The 15431-nt window shown below is 41.2% G+C and overlaps 2 protein-coding genes across 9 annotated transcripts in view; one reads left to right on the top strand and one right to left on the bottom strand.

Annotated features, from left to right (window-relative positions):
* nf1a (neurofibromin 1a) overlaps nucleotides 1-15431 on the top strand; it is a 334390-nt gene that overhangs the window by 236398 nt on the left and 82561 nt on the right. The window lies entirely within an intron of this gene.
* LOC122563944 (uncharacterized) lies at nucleotides 6772-12738 on the bottom strand. The gene is made up of 2 exons (XM_043718256.2): nucleotides 12498-12738; nucleotides 6772-8996 (listed from the first exon to the last, which is right to left on the bottom strand). Exon 2 carries the CDS (start codon nucleotides 8977-8979, stop codon nucleotides 8035-8037), a length of 945 nt encoding a protein of 314 aa, XP_043574191.2. The 5' UTR covers nucleotides 8980-8996; nucleotides 12498-12738; the 3' UTR covers nucleotides 6772-8034.

Here is a 15431-nt window from a genome sequence, read left to right as displayed (position 1 = left end):
TACCCTAGAATTCTGTGGGAAACTATGGAAGTGATTGCTGGGTCCCTTGCTGAGATATTTGTATCACCTATAGTCACAGGTGAGGTGCTGGAAGACTGAAGGTTGGCTAAAATGGTGCCACTGTTTAAGAAGAGTGGTAAGGACAAGCCAGGGAACTGTAGACGAGTGACCCTGACGTCGGTGGTGGGCAAGTTGTTGGAGGGAATCCTGAGGGACAGGATGTACATGTATTTGGAAAGGCAAGGACTGATTCAGGATAGTCAACATGGCTTTGTGCTTGGGAAATCATGTCTCACAAACTTGATTGAGTTTTTTGGAGAAGTAACAAAGACGATTGATGAGGGCAGAGCAGTAGATGTGATCTATATGGACTTCAGTATGGCGTTTGACAAGGTTCCCCATGGGAGACTGATTAGCAAGGTTAGATCTCATGGAATACAGGGAGAACTAGCCACTTCGATACAGAACTGGCTCAAAGGTAGAAGACAGAGGGTGGTGGTGGAGGGTTGTTTTTCAGACTGGAGACCTGTGACCAGTGGAGTGCCACAAGGATCGGTGCTGGGTTCTCTACTTTTTGTCATTTACATAAATGATTTGGATGTGAGCATAAGAGGTATAGTTAGTAAGTTTGCTGATGGCACCAAAATTGGAAGTGTAGTGGACCTTAGATTACAACAGGATCTGGACCAGATGGGCCAATGGGCTGCGAAGTGGCAGATGGAGTTTAATTTAGATAAATGCGAGGTACTGCATTTTGGGAAAGCAAATCTTAGCAGGACTTATCCACTTAATGGTAAGGTCCTAGGGAGTGTTGCTGAACAAAGAGACCTTGGAGTGCAGGTTCACAGCTCCTTGAAAGTGGAGTTGCAGGTAGATAGGATAGTGAAGAAGGCGTTTGGTATGCTTTCCTTTATTGGTCAGAGTATTGAGTACAGGAGTTGGGAGGTCATGTTGCGGCTGTACAGGACATTGGTTAGGCCACTGTTGGAATATTGCGTGCAATTCTGGTCTCCTTCCGATTGGAAAGATGTTGTGAAACTTGAAAGGGTTCAGAAAAGACTTAAAAGGATGTTGCCAGGGTTGGAGGGTTTGAACTAAAGGGAGAGGCTGAACAGACTGGGGCTGTTTTCCCTGGAGTGTGGGAGGCTGAAGGGTAACCTTATAGAGGTTTACAAAATGATGAGGGGCAGGGATAGAATAAATAGGCAAAGTTTTTTCCCTGGGGTTGGTGAGTCCAGAACTAGAGGGCATAGGTTTAGGGTGAGAGGGGAAAGGTATAAAAGAGACCTAAGGGGCAATTCTTTCATGCAGAGGGTGGTACGTGTACGGAGTGAGCTGCCAGAGGATGCGGTGGAGGCTGGTACAATTGCAACATTTAAGAGGCATTTGGATGGTTATATGAATAGGAAGGGTTTGGAGGGATATGGGCCGGTGCTGGCAGGTGGGACTAGATTGGGTTGGGATATCTGGTCGGCATGGGCGAGTTGGACCGAAGAGTCTGTTTCCATGCTGTACATCTCTATGACACTATGACTGATTTAAGGATAGTCAAAATGGCTTTGTGCATGGGAAATCATGTCTTAGAAACTTGATTGAGTTTTTTGAAGAAGTAGCAAAGAGGATTGATGAGGGCAGATGTGATCTCTATGGACATCAGTAAGGCGTTTGACAAGGTTCCCCATGGGAGACCGGTTAGCAAGGTTCGATCTCACGGAATACAGGGAGAACGAGGCATTTGGATACAGAACTGGCTCAAAAGTAGAAGACAGAGGGTGGTGGTGGTGGTGGAGGGTTGTTTTTCAGACTGGAGGCCTGTGACCAGTGGGGTGCCACAAGGATCAGTGCTGGGTCCACTACTTTGCGCCATTTGCATAAATAATTTGGATGTGAGCATAAGAGGTATAGTTAGTAAATTTGCAGATGGCACCAAAATTGGAGATGTAGTGGACAGTGAAGAAGGTTACCTTGGATTTCAATAGGATCTTGATGAGATTGGTCAATGTGCTGAGAAGTGGCAGATGTAGTTTAACTTAGATAACTGTGAAGTGCTGCATTTTGGGAAAGCAAATCTTAGCAGGCCTTATACACTTAATGGTAAGGTCCTAGGGAGTGTGAACAAAGAGACGTTGGGGTGCAGATTCATCGTGGAGTCACAGGGAGACAGGGGAGTGAAGAAGGTATTTGGGACACTTGCCTTTATTGGTCAGTGTATTGTGTACAGAAGTTGGAATGTGATGTTGCTACAGTACATGATATTGGTTAGGCCACTTTTAGAATACTGTGTGCCATTCTGGGCTCCCTCCTATAGAAAGGGCGTTGTGAAACTTGAAAGGGTGCAGAAAATATTAACAAGGATGTTGCCAGGATTGAAGGGTCTGAGATATGTGGAGATGCTGAACAGGCTGTGGCTATTTTCCTTTGGGTGTTGGAGTCTGAGGGGTGACCTGACAGAGGTTGACAAACTCTTGAGGGGCATGGATAGGGTGAATGACTGAGGTCTTTTTCTCAGGGTAAGAGTATCCAAAACTATAGGGTATAAGTTTAAGGTGAGAGTGGAAAGATATAAAAGGAATGAAAATGACAACTTTTTCATGCAGCAGATGGTGTATGTATGAATGAGCTGCTCGAGGAAGTGAGACTGGTACAATTACAACAGTTTTAAAAAAAAAATGCTTCTGAATGGGTATATGAATAGGAAGAGGGACATGGGCCAAGTGCTGGCAAATGGGACTAGATTAATTTAGGATATCTGGTCAGCATGGATGAATTGAACTGGAGGGTCTCTGTTTCCATGCAATACATTTCTATGACCTTGGTTAAATTGTACTTGAAGATTTGATGTACCTGTATAATTTCTCCAAATTTGAGTCTGTGCAACAATGTTGGAAAATGAGCTAAGGCTTTGTTTTATTGTGTTTCAAGGTCTTTCAAACTGTGTATTCTATTTAACTAGCTCTTGTGATGTTTTTCTTAATAAATTGTTGTGAACGAAATTCTTCAGAATTGTGTAACAGTGTTTCAGTGAGTGCTAATGATGTTAACTAATGTTTTTTAAATGATCGATAATCCCAGATTTCATTCTGGGATCTGACTTGCCCAATAATGTTGCCGAATAATCAGCTGTGATCATTAGCAATAAGGGGAAAAACCTTCACATAGATGTAGTTAGAGGATGGAACTTAGATGCTTTTTTGAAAAGAAACAATATGCTGGGTTATGGGGAGAAAGCAGGTGAAGAGCACGAAAGGAGATGCTCAGTTCGAGAACCGGTACAGCCATAAGCCAAATGTCCCATTTTGTTCCGTAACAAATCTGTGATTTTGCTTGAGTATTTGCTTCCCTTATCCTCCTGTTCACTGTGAAGCCGTACCTTTCCGGGGAAATTCACTGTAGGTTTGTGCTTGAAGTAGGCAGCTTGTGTTGCAAGAGACAATGATGAGAGATGCTTGTTGGATATGTAACAGGCAGTGCCCCAGTGTTATGGGTAACATTTTATCTTGTTCTGGGTCATAGTGAGCACATATGTACTTTCATATCGGCGAAAGTAAGGACTGCAGATGCTGGAGATAAGAGTCAAGATTAGAATGGTGCTGGAAAAGCACAGCAGGTCAGGCAGCATCCGAGGAGCAGGAAAATCGCTGTTTTAGGCAAAAGCCCTTCATCAGGAATGAGGCCTTCCTGATGAAAGGTTTTTCCTGCTCCTCAGATGCTGCCTGACCTGCTGTGCTTTTCCAGCACCATTCTAATGTATACTTTCACATAGTCAATGTTTATTTGATCCTAAGGGTGCAACAAGGATGTCATGTGGGTTTATTGCTGACTGAAAGAAAAATTTAAAAATAAGCAAAGGATCTATGTGACAGGAACAATTCAAACTTGTACCTAATATGATTTTTCCAACAAAGACCACTCTGTACCTGGAAATTTAGGAAAGGTGAGCATTTTAAGCAGAGGGAGAAAAGAAAATTAATTTCAGTGGTTCCTGAATTTTGTGTTAGCAGTTAAGAGTGCAAATGCTCGCAGCGACAAGCAAAATTTTGTTGTGCATTAATGTTTGCACCGTACTTTGTATATTCTATTTATAATGCAGTTGTACCAACGGGTAATGATTTAAAGTAAAATTGAGAGACTGCCACAGGAAACCAATGAGAGAACAATTAAAATTCAGTCTGTCTTTTGTTTATGATGTGATAAATGCAGTTTGTCGCTTGTAAGTTAAATGAACTAACAGCCGCCTTTCGACTGCATATTTTTGGGTATGTAGTTTTTTCTTTGTGTCTGTGTATAGATAGTTAACCTTAATTACTGCTGAATGCACAGTTTTTCCCAGACTGAAATTGTTAGTGTTTTGTGTGAATAGCTTAAACTGTTTAAATGTCTTGTTAAAGGATCTTTTGAAGAAAATTTGTTTCATGTTTGGAGATTATGCACACCAAAACATGATTTGAGTAGAAGAATAATATCTACCCATGGGTTTATGCACCCATTCATATTACTGTCTTAGTCTCTCTGAATTCTTGTACCTGGTGTCCATCTACAGGCATATGACTCAGAGATCCCAACTTCAGAGTATACATTGGAATAAGTGCAGAAGAGCTCAGCTGGCTTTCAGTGACAGCTGCAGAGTATTTGGTCTTAATGTTCTTCAGGCTAGAAGAAAAATTGAAGTGGTGTTGGTATTTACTGAATCAACAGGGCTATCGGTATCTGTATGTGTTTGTCTTTTGATGTACGAGCTGACTTACAAATGATACTCAATTTAGTTCTCACTGGAAGGCTACTGCTATTCTTGTAACTATGTTCCGTGTAAACCTCTATCTTTGCAATAAAAATTAAGAATGACAAAACTATTCAAATGACCAAAGCTGATTCTCTCATCCAGACTGAACAAGATAAGCCATTAACTGCTTTAAATGCTTCTGATGTCTTTGTCTTTCCTGATTGACTTGGCAGATTATAACCAGATATTTTATTACTCTTTTCATAAAAATGCCTGTCTTTCAATCTGTTTTTGCACTAGTTTCCATTTATTACCTGCATCCTATTTTGTCTTGCCTTAAGACAGTGTTCACTCTAACAATGCTATTTAATATCTTTAAGAGCTTTTAAAAGTCTTCAGCCCCAGCTGAACTGCTTGGCCCAAATAACTTGTTTCTGTGCTGTATATTGCATATAACTTCCTTTTCTGAAAGTCTGTAGATTAAATCTTCCTCGGTGTATGAGGGAGGAGAGGGGTACGGGGGAAAGATGAGGCGAAGGGTTATTAAGTTGATTGATCACTGAGCATCTTGAGTGCCAAATCTTCATGCAAGTCAGAGTGCATTTCCGCATCACCTAGTGGTTTGAAAGAGAGCAGCATGCTCTTCGTGCACATTTGCGAATCTACCCTCCCCCTTGGAAGGTGAGGATCAGGGGAGTTCTGTCCTTGTTACGGTTGAAGGAGTGGGGTTTGAGGGCGGAGGTGCGGGATGTGGATGAGATGCATTGGAGGGCATCTTCAACGACGTGGGAAGGGAAATTGCAGTCTTTAAAGGAGGAGGCCATCTGGTGTGTTCTGTATTGGAAGTGATCCTCCTGGGAGCGGATACAGTGGAGGCGGAGGAATTGAGAATACGGGACCCCCCCGTCCTCACCTTCCACCCTACCAACCTTCGCATAAACCGCATTTTCCACCACCTCCAAATGGACCCAACAACCAGGAAATGTTTCCCTCCCAACCTCTTTCCGCAAAGTCCATTCCCTCTGTGACTACCTGGTCAGGTCCACGCCCCCCACCAACCCACCCTCCCCTCCTGGCACCTTTTCCTGCCACCGCAGGAATTGCAAAACCTGCGCCCATGCCACCTCCCTTACCTCCATCCAAGGCCCCAAAGGAGCCTTCCACATCCATCAAGGTTTCACCTGCACATGCACCAATATCATTTATTGTATCCATTGCTCCCGATGCGGCCTCCTCTACATTGGGGAAACTGGACGCCTTCTCGCAGAGCGCTTTAGGGAATGTCTCTGGGACGTCCGCACCAATCAACTCCACCGCCCTGTGACCCAACATTTCAACTCTTTCCTTCCTTCCCCAACATTTCAACTCTTTCCTTCCTCCCCCCCCCCCCCGCCAAGGAGATGCAGGCCCTGGACCACCACCCACCCCCAATTCCCTCACTACCTGACGCCTGGAGGAAGAAAGCCTCATCTTCTGCCTCGGAACACTTCAACCCCAGGGCATCAATGTGGACTTCACCAGTTTCCTCATTTCCCCTTCCCCATCTTATTCCAGTTCCAACCTTCCAGGTTAGCACCGTCCTCATGACCTGTCCTACCTGCCAATTTTCATTCCTACCTATTTGCTCCACCCTCCTCTCTGACCTATCACCTTCATCCCCACCCCCATCCACCTATTGTACTCTTTGCTACCTTCTCCCCAGCTCTCTTTCCCCCCCCCGCCCCTTTTTATCTCCCCACCCCGGAGGCTCCCTGCCTCCCTTCCTGATGAAGGGCTTTTGCCAGAAACGTCAATTTTCTTGCTCCTCGGATGCTGCCCAACTTGCTGTGTTTTTCCAGCACTACTCTAATCTAAACAACTTCATGAAGCTTTGTTGTATGTGTTGATTCTTGCTATACGTGCACAACCATTTGTCTTGCAGCACCCCATATTTCCACATCTTCCAGTATTCACAGATTGAGCATTTCTCTTTTCTCAGCAATTGAAGTCCAGTATTCCACCTTTTTAATATTAAACACTGCAAAAAAAATTAAGTACTCCATAATTTGAACTTCTGTCACTGAGTTAGCAACTTTATTTTGGTTTGTTGAATAAGTTTCTTTCATATCATGCTTATACACTTCGAGTATTTGTAAAATAAGTTGGCAATCTTGAAACAAAGTCTCAGTTAAAAATAGAATAGCCACTGGACTCTGAAATTCTAAAACAATCCCATGCAGTCTTCCCTTCACAGTCACAATTTGAATGTACACGTGTTCGGAGAACTTAAAGTTGATTTTTGTTCAGGTAAACAGAAATAGGTAACTTTCTTTGGAATTTGAATCTCTGGCAATTCCAACATTTATTACCTCTTTGGGTATATTTCAAATTGACACGTAGAAGTGAAGCTTATAATGTAATGCATTAGTTGCCTGAAATAATTGAGTCCTTTACGCTGATAATATTAAAAGCAAAATTGGGTCACCCATGACACACACAGCCATTGAGGCCTGTTATTTATGGAATCATTTGTAAAGATGACAGTGGTTTTAACTCTCTTCCCTCCCTTCCAATTTCCTTTCAATAATTCTGGTCGCATAATTACAACCTCAATTGGTTACTAAACCTTTCTTTAGCCATCTACTTCATGGTATCATTATTGTAACTACAGTATATACATTCTGCAGTCTTTAAGTAAGCCACTCCATTGAGGAATGCGATGAAGCAACATATTGTGTTAGTTTGTCCTCATCATCCATCCATTGTATGAATTGTGTAGCTGATAGTTTAGTGAGTTCTCAGCCAATCAGTAGTTCATATTTGAGTAGAAAGGACTTTTTTAAAGTGACCTGTGTTAATTTCCATTAATGATGCTTTACATATTTTTAATTCTGTTCAGCTTGGGAGTAATTAAGTTTTTGACTCTAAATTGAGTATGATAATGCATTAAATGCTGAAATAAAATATAAGCAAAACTACGAACTACCTTCACCATGCTTGTCCTATGATTGTAGATCCCAAGGCACTTGTGATGAGGATAGAAACAAATGAGTTGATGATTCAAGAAACTCATTGGTAATACAAATCTTAATACATTTTTCACTAGCTGGCCATAAGTTCTACTTCAAATGAATTTTCCTTTCACCTCCCGTTAAGAATAGAAGTACCTTCAAAAAAACTTTTGAACAATTCTCTTGTTTGAATCTCACTTCATTGAGCACTTAGGAGCAATATGTCCAAATGGGACAAAAATGGCAGATCAGGGATGAGAGTCCACAAAGGTCAGACTGATTAATTGCCTCTTCAGTCAGCTGAATGTGAGGTTTGTCTCTTCATTATAGTAATGGTTTGGCTGCTTCTTCATCTTTTGATGCTTTGGCCTCCTCCTTTGCCTCCACAGATTTGACTTGCTCCAGTTTTACAGTTGCTACATCAGCTGGCAATTGGCTGGGACCACTGGACCAGAAATCTTTGTCTCTTTTTCTCTGCTTTTTCAGGGCACACTTGAGAATGCAAACCTGATAGGCCAAACAAATTGTTGTCACTAGCAATATAGTACAGATGACTATCAATATACCTATAGCAATTAAAATATTGAAATATGTTTGGTTTTTTGATTCTTGACTTGAAGATGTGCTGTTGCTGCCTTTGGCAGTTATCTGAGAAAGACTTTTATTGAAGTTTTTGGTGGCTGTTAGAACAGATTTGGTCTCCTCAGTAACATAATTGTTCTGCGTCAATAGGTGTTCGGGACCCTCAGTTTCATCGTCATTAATAGTTGTTAAGTAATCAGGACCCTCAGTAAGATATTTGTTCTGTGTCATGTATTCGGGACCCTCAGTAACATAGTCAACCTCAGTAGTCTTATCATAATTGAGAGTCGTTTGATGATCAGGATCCTTAGCATTCAGCATCGTGAGATGTTCGGTTCCCTCAGTAATATATTCTTTCTCGGTAGTCTTATTATCGTTGAGAATAGTTAGATGATCAGGACCCTCAGTAAAATATTTGCTTTGCATCATGTGTTCAGGACCCTCGGTAACATAGTCATCTTCAGTAATCTTATCATGATTGAGAGTCATTAAATGATCAAAATCCTTAGTAATCATCATCATGAGGTGTTCGGGAACCTCAGTAATATATTCTTCCTCAGTTGTTAGGAAATCAGTGGTATCAGTGAATTCAGTTGTAACGATCGGTGTACTTTTAGCCTTGATGTGACTAAATAACAGAACCAAGATTACAGATTCCACCAACGAGTGTGTTAAATATTGATACATTGTTCCTGGGCCTTCACCTGTCAATAAATCATATAATCGAGGTTGTGATTACTATGTGCATGGCTTAGAATAGAGCAGCAAAAACATCAGTTAAATCCTCGACCTGTCGGATTTAGTAACTTTTCTTTTAATTACACTCCATTTCAATTGACGTAGCACATATTGGTTTAGTAAAATACAAGTCATTTTTAAGACTTATATTTTGATGTAGCATTTCTGGAAATTTGGACAATTATTTCACAACGTAAGTGCAGCAGTACACAATTCAACCCATCAAAGCTTCTCCATTTAATATGATCATGGCTGATAAGAGCCCAGACCATCCCTTTAAACCTTTGCAACATTAGTCATCACAAAGATTAGATTAGATGAGATTAGATTACTTACAGTGTAGAAACAGGCCCTTCGGCCCAACAAGTCCACACCAACCCTCCGAAGCGCAACCCACCCATACCCCTACATTTACCCCTTCTTACCAAACACTACAGGCAATTTAGCATGGCCAATTCACCTGACCTGCACATCTTTTGGACTGTGGGAGGAAACCGGAGCACCCAGAGGAAACCCACGCAGACACGGGGAGAATGTGCAAACTCCACACAGTCAGTTGCCTGAGTCGGGAATTGAACCCGGGTTTCTGGCGCTGTGAGGCAGCAGTGCTAACCACTGTGCCACCGACACAAATCTATCAGTCAATACTTTAAGAATTCACAAAGACAGATGCTCTGGGACAGAGAATTCCAAGTTTGACAACTTGAAGAGTTGAAAACTATTTCATCACTTTGGTGTTAAATGGCATTTGCCTTATTTTCAAATTGTTTCCTCTGTTAGATTCCCTGACTAGAGGAAACATCTTAACTGTATCTACCATGTGTCTATACTTCTAAGAATTCTGTGGGTTTCAATGAAAGCACCTCATGCTTCAAAACTCGAAAGAATATGGACCCAATTTGCTCAACCTCTCTTCGTAAGGCAGTCCTGCCATTCTGGACTTTGGCAGCTTGAATAGATTGAGACTCCATCCAGTGACTAGGTGTCAAGTGTTAATGTTGCTGACAATTTGAAAGATCATCTTTTTTCATGCCTTTTCAGTCCTTTCCCTCAGGACTGTCATTGAGGGCTGGGTTACAGGCACATTGTCCAGCTGGCAAGTCTGTGATCCCATAAACTTTGAGCAGTGGATAACAGTGCAAATTGATGTGGGGACAGAATTTTGCACACTTGTGTCTGAAGCTAAATAAGCCCCATTTGTAAAGATGAGGTCCTCTCAGCAGAATCTTGGACATTTCAGGTTGATTTGGTGCAGTCATCTGCTGGATGAACTCAGTCATTGAAGAGCCGGAGGGGTAGCTTCTGAATACGTATAAACTTGATGTGTTTTTAATCCTTTATATAACCACAGGCCAATGTGCTTGATTAGACTCAACCTAAGAAGATGCTGATTTTGTAATGAAGATGGTGTATAATTTGGATCTCTTGTTCAAAAGGTGTGTTCCAGGGCATGGGTTTGGTACTGTTCACAGAACTTTGTGGATAAACGTACACAACATGGACAGGAGCAGTTAAATTTAGAAAAAAGAGTTATGTTGCCTTGGCCTGAGAGGACCTTAGGGCTATTCTCTCGTGAGAGAGAGATGGATAATTGGTGGGTTTAAATTGAGGGTACTGCGCCTAAGGTGAGGGGTTTGAGGTTAAGAAGGTTGATCGTGTAAATCATTAGTTCAAAATTATAAATTCTAAAATAAATTCTATTAAAATGTATTAAATTTCAAATCTATTTCATACTATGTTAATTCCTGTCCCATATGCCAGTGAAAACATAAGGATACCTACTGACATATTCTGCAGTTGGACTGATGCCCTAAGATGCAAACGGATTATTGTTGGTATCAAAGGGTGAGGTGATGTGCTCAATGTTGAACTACTTCAAAGGGCAAAAATGTCTAAACTTGACACTTCGCAGCAATTCTGTCAGATTGGTCATGTGCAATATGCATGACTGATGATGAAATCACATAATAATGTAATTGTAGTTAGTCTTGGAACTTTTAACTTGATTGAGAAGAATTAGAATGAAAATTGGGAAATATGGCTTTCTGTATTTGAAGGGCAGCGTTGAAATCCTGTTTTCACTCTGAAGGACTTTTTTCTTTTCCTTTGGTTAGATTCTCTGCTCCAAAAATAACTTCCTGACCAACGGTGAGTTTTCCTTTCAAAGTTTCTCATACCAAGAACATCAGTACTTAAACTCTGATATTGTCTGCAGAGGTCAGTGGGGTTTAAAGTTCAATACCTCCTTGAAGGTGGACCTCAGGAAATATGCAAAGATCACCTTATTTATGGTTTTTGAAATTAGCAAAATGAATTTCTTATCGAGATTAAAATTGAACTGTGAGTTGCTCACAGTATTACCCAATTCTTGTAGATTTTGTAACACTCTTTGATGCAATAGCTGTACTGACTCCATCACTGTCTTAGTTTCCGAGACCCTAATGATCATTCAAGTACTGACAGCAATAAACACAGCAGTGATGTTTTATTTAAATAATGCCTGTATTTCTTCTTTAGACTTAATCATCTGAAGAAGTGCAGTGGAGGGGAGTGGGGAGAGCAATAGTTCATCTCTTCAGAGCAAAGTGGAACCAAGTACTGATGTTCATGAGCATGAGAAACTTTGAAAGAAGACATTACTGATGGTCAAGAAGTTTTGTTTTTGGAGCAGAGAATCTAACCAAAAAATACTTTTTTTAAAAAAAATACATCTTTAGAGTGAAAACAGGACTTCAATACAGAAAGCCATATTTTCCAACTTCCATTCTAATTCTTTCCCTTACCATGCTACAAGTTCTGTGATTAGGAGCATAGATTTCAGCAGAGGCCATTTGGCCCTTCAAACCTACTCATAAATGAACTAAGATTATATCCTGTATGGTTGTGATCTCAAATCTACTTGCCTGTTTGCCCCCCTCCCCAGCTGTCAGTTGTCATGTATGTCAAAAATCTAACTCTGCTTTGAATAAATTCAGTGACCCAGCTTTACACTGTTTCTTTGAGTGGGGAATTCCACAAATTGACTGAGAGAAAAATGTTCTCCTCATCCAGTTTGTAAAGTGAGAATTTATCCATTAAAGAAGCAGCTGTTGCTACCGTGTTAAGCTGCGTTTTCAGATTTATTTTTTCCTTCACAAAACCACAGTGGTTCTCCAAGATTTTGCTTTGTCAGTTCTATTGGAGTAGTTGGAAACTGGGCACTTTGTGAACAATTGAATATACCAATCAAAAATATTGTTCAAAACTACAAAAAACCTTTTGAGTTGCGCAGCTTTTTGGAGTTATGAAACAGAGACCCTCAGGTTCTGCAGTACTCAAATACACCTTCAAAAGTCTGCAAGCACTCCAGTACTCATGTTTACAGTTGATCACAAATATATACAACCCTTGCATTCTCTGTTCAATAAAAAAAGGATGAATGCAGTAAATGTTCATTAACCCAGAGAAAAGTAGCAGTTATATCCTACCTCCAGTACCTCCTTATTCACTCTACTTCCTTCTGATCAATGTGGATGAAATGTACTCCAACGTTTGGTAGATTTGCCCAAGTGTTTGACAAGATAAGTGACTTTACGAGTGTTGGATCAGATTAAGATTGAAAGGCACCTTGCTCGATCCCATTTGCACCATTCGGTTTTGTACTGATGACGTTGGTGGACCACAAAGGATGAGCACATTTCCTACTCAGCATGTATAGCTTTGCAATAGAGCCCCTCAGCATCTTTAAAATGGTTTGAAAGCTTGAGAGAACTGCCAGGGAAGGTTTTGTGTGTTTCGCAAATGGGTGGGAGGCGTGGTGAAGAAAACAAAAGTAGAAAATGTTGCAAGCACAATAAACGTTAAATTTGAAAGCAAGATGACTCAATGGTTTCCAGTCTTTGATTGTAGCCAGAATTCTGTAAGAAAGTTTGTAGAAAAGGAAGCATGAAAGCCAGGAGTGGGAACCAACAGTTTAAATTCAATTTAGACTTCTGACCAGTTACCGAATTTAGCCTGAAAACAAACAAAGTATGGGCACAAATATGAATTCCTTGAAATGAAATTGTCTTGATGATTTGGACATAAAACAAATGTCCAAATGTTCCCCCCCCCCCCCCCCCCACCCCAGTCCCCAACTGTGAGAATTTTTATTTTTATTCATTTGTGGGACTTGGGCATCGCTGGCTGGCCAGCATTGATCGCCCATCCCTATTTGCCCTCGAGAAAGTGATGGTGAGCTGCCTTCTTGAATCGCTACACTCCATTTGCTGTGGGTTGACCCACAATGCCGGTACGAAGGCAATTCCAGGATTTTGACCCAATAACTGTGAAGAAACAGTCAGGGTAGTGAGTGGCTTGGAGGGGAAATTGCAGGTGGTGGTATCTTCCCATGTATCTGCTGCCCTTGTCCTTCCAGGTGGAAGTGGTCGTGGGTTTGGAAGGCGCAGTGTAAGGATCTTTGGTGAATTTCTGCAGTGCATCTTGGAGCTAGTATATACTGCTGCTACTGAATGCTGGTGGTGATGGGATTGAATGTTTGTATATGTGGTGCCAATCAGGCAGGTTGCTTTGTCCTGGATGGTGTCAAGCTTTTTGAGTGATGTTGAAGCTGCACTCATCCAGGCGGAAGTGGGTACTGCAGATGCTGAAGATTAGAGTCAAAATTATTCCTGATGAAACATTGATTTTCTTGCTCTTTTGATGCTGCCTGACCAGTGTTTTTGCGGCACCCATCCAGGCAATGGGACGTATTCCATCACATTCCTCACTTGTGCCTTGTAGATGGTGGATAGACTTTGGGGTATTGCTGCAAAAAGATGCATTTTGTTGAAGTGTTTTTTAAAATTGTGCTCATCACATCACTTCACAAGAATATCAATTGAAGGTTGAATCTAGCATGGATATTGAGAGAGCACTGTGCTGGTTGGATTGTCAGTAAACTCTGGATCAATGGTGCTGGAAGAGCACAGCATCTGCAGTCATTGTTTTTACCTTGTCAGTAAACTCTGGCAAGGATGTTGTTATGAAGAATGGACCAGTTAATGATGATTGTCAGCTAACTATCAGGCTTAGTTTACATTTTAAACCAGGGAAGTTGATTGTTGTTTGTCATTAATAGGATACTGCTGTTAAGCAAAACAGATGTTCTGCTTATCTCGTAAATGAGTAAATTTTTTGCGTGAATTTCATTGCCAGTCTTGTCAGGCATATTGACCAAATGATCTGGAGACTGCTAATCATAAACAAATCTATATTATTCACCATTAGCAGTCAGCCTGGTTTTACAAAATGTGTGACAGTGTCCAAAATTAGATGTGATTGCTTCAACTTTGAATTGTTAGTTGGGCTCATAGTGAGATGCATTTGGTGTACAGGAAGCTGTATATCTTAAAACACAGGGCTTGTTCTTTGCAGACATTATACACAGACCATATTGCAACTCAAAGTAGATGACAGCAGTTCAGTGATTTCAAGGCAATACCTTGTCCAATCAGAGTCAATGTAACTGCTTTAAAATTTAAATAAAGCAAGGCAGTAGGCTCATTCATCATTAACTGCTCTATTCTACATGGCAATGCTCTATCAAAACACTTTACTTTCATACAGTACAAATATTAGTTTTCCACTTAAATGATATTATTGTGAATTATCCTGATGAGTTCAAGATGAAAAGTCTCTTTCAGCAATACTTGATTACTATATAATCAAACAACTAATTGCACCGTGTGGGCGGCACGGTGGTAGTGGGCGGCACGGTGGCACAGTGGTTAGCACTGCTGCCTCACAGCGCCAGAGACCCGGGTTCAATTCCCGACTCAGGCGACTGACTGTGTGGAGTTTGCACGTTCTCCCCGTGTCTGCGTGGGTTTCCTCCGGGTGCTCCGGTTTCCTCCCACAGTGACAAAGATGTGCAGGTCAGGTGAATTGGCCATACTAAATTGCCCATAGTGTTAGGTAACGGGTGGGTGTAGGGGTATGGGTGGGTTTCGCTTTGGCGGGTCGGTGTGGACTTGTTGGGCCGAAGGGCCTGTTTCCACACTGTAATCTAATCTAATCTAATCTAATTAATTGAATTTCAATTCTTCTAACTGTTGTGTTTAAGTTTATACTTAGCTGTGAAGAAATAGTCTGGCCCTTTGGATTACAAGTAACATTCAAATTACATAACAGCAGCATGACATCTGTTCTGCTGTGGCCCAGGGTGAAAATCCATGCTGCCTTACTATGTAAAGACTTGTAAGTGCATAACCTTTAAACAAGCATAAAAGGGAATGTTAGAAAAATGGCTGTCTGCTAAGAAATATGACAAACAGCTATTAAAAGCATTTATAATGTGTTAGCTTCTTAAGAGGGTGATTAAAAAGGTGTGAAGTTTAAGCAGAAAAGTGGGCTTAAGTCAGGTGACTTGGTGAAAAACCAGG

This window comes from Chiloscyllium plagiosum, unplaced genomic scaffold (assembly GCF_037043375.1).
Source record: "Chiloscyllium plagiosum isolate Xiang-an unplaced genomic scaffold, Cpla_swu_hap1 HiC_scaffold_31, whole genome shotgun sequence".
Taxonomy (NCBI): Eukaryota; Metazoa; Chordata; class Chondrichthyes; order Orectolobiformes; family Hemiscylliidae; genus Chiloscyllium; species Chiloscyllium plagiosum.
This window is presented reverse-complemented; position numbering and strand designations above follow the sequence as displayed.

Excerpts from the sequence above, each read along its gene's own strand:
- LOC122563944 (XM_043718256.2), bottom strand. The coding sequence starts at position 8,979 with ATGTATCAATATTTAACACACTCGTTGGTGGAATCTGTAATCTTGGTT.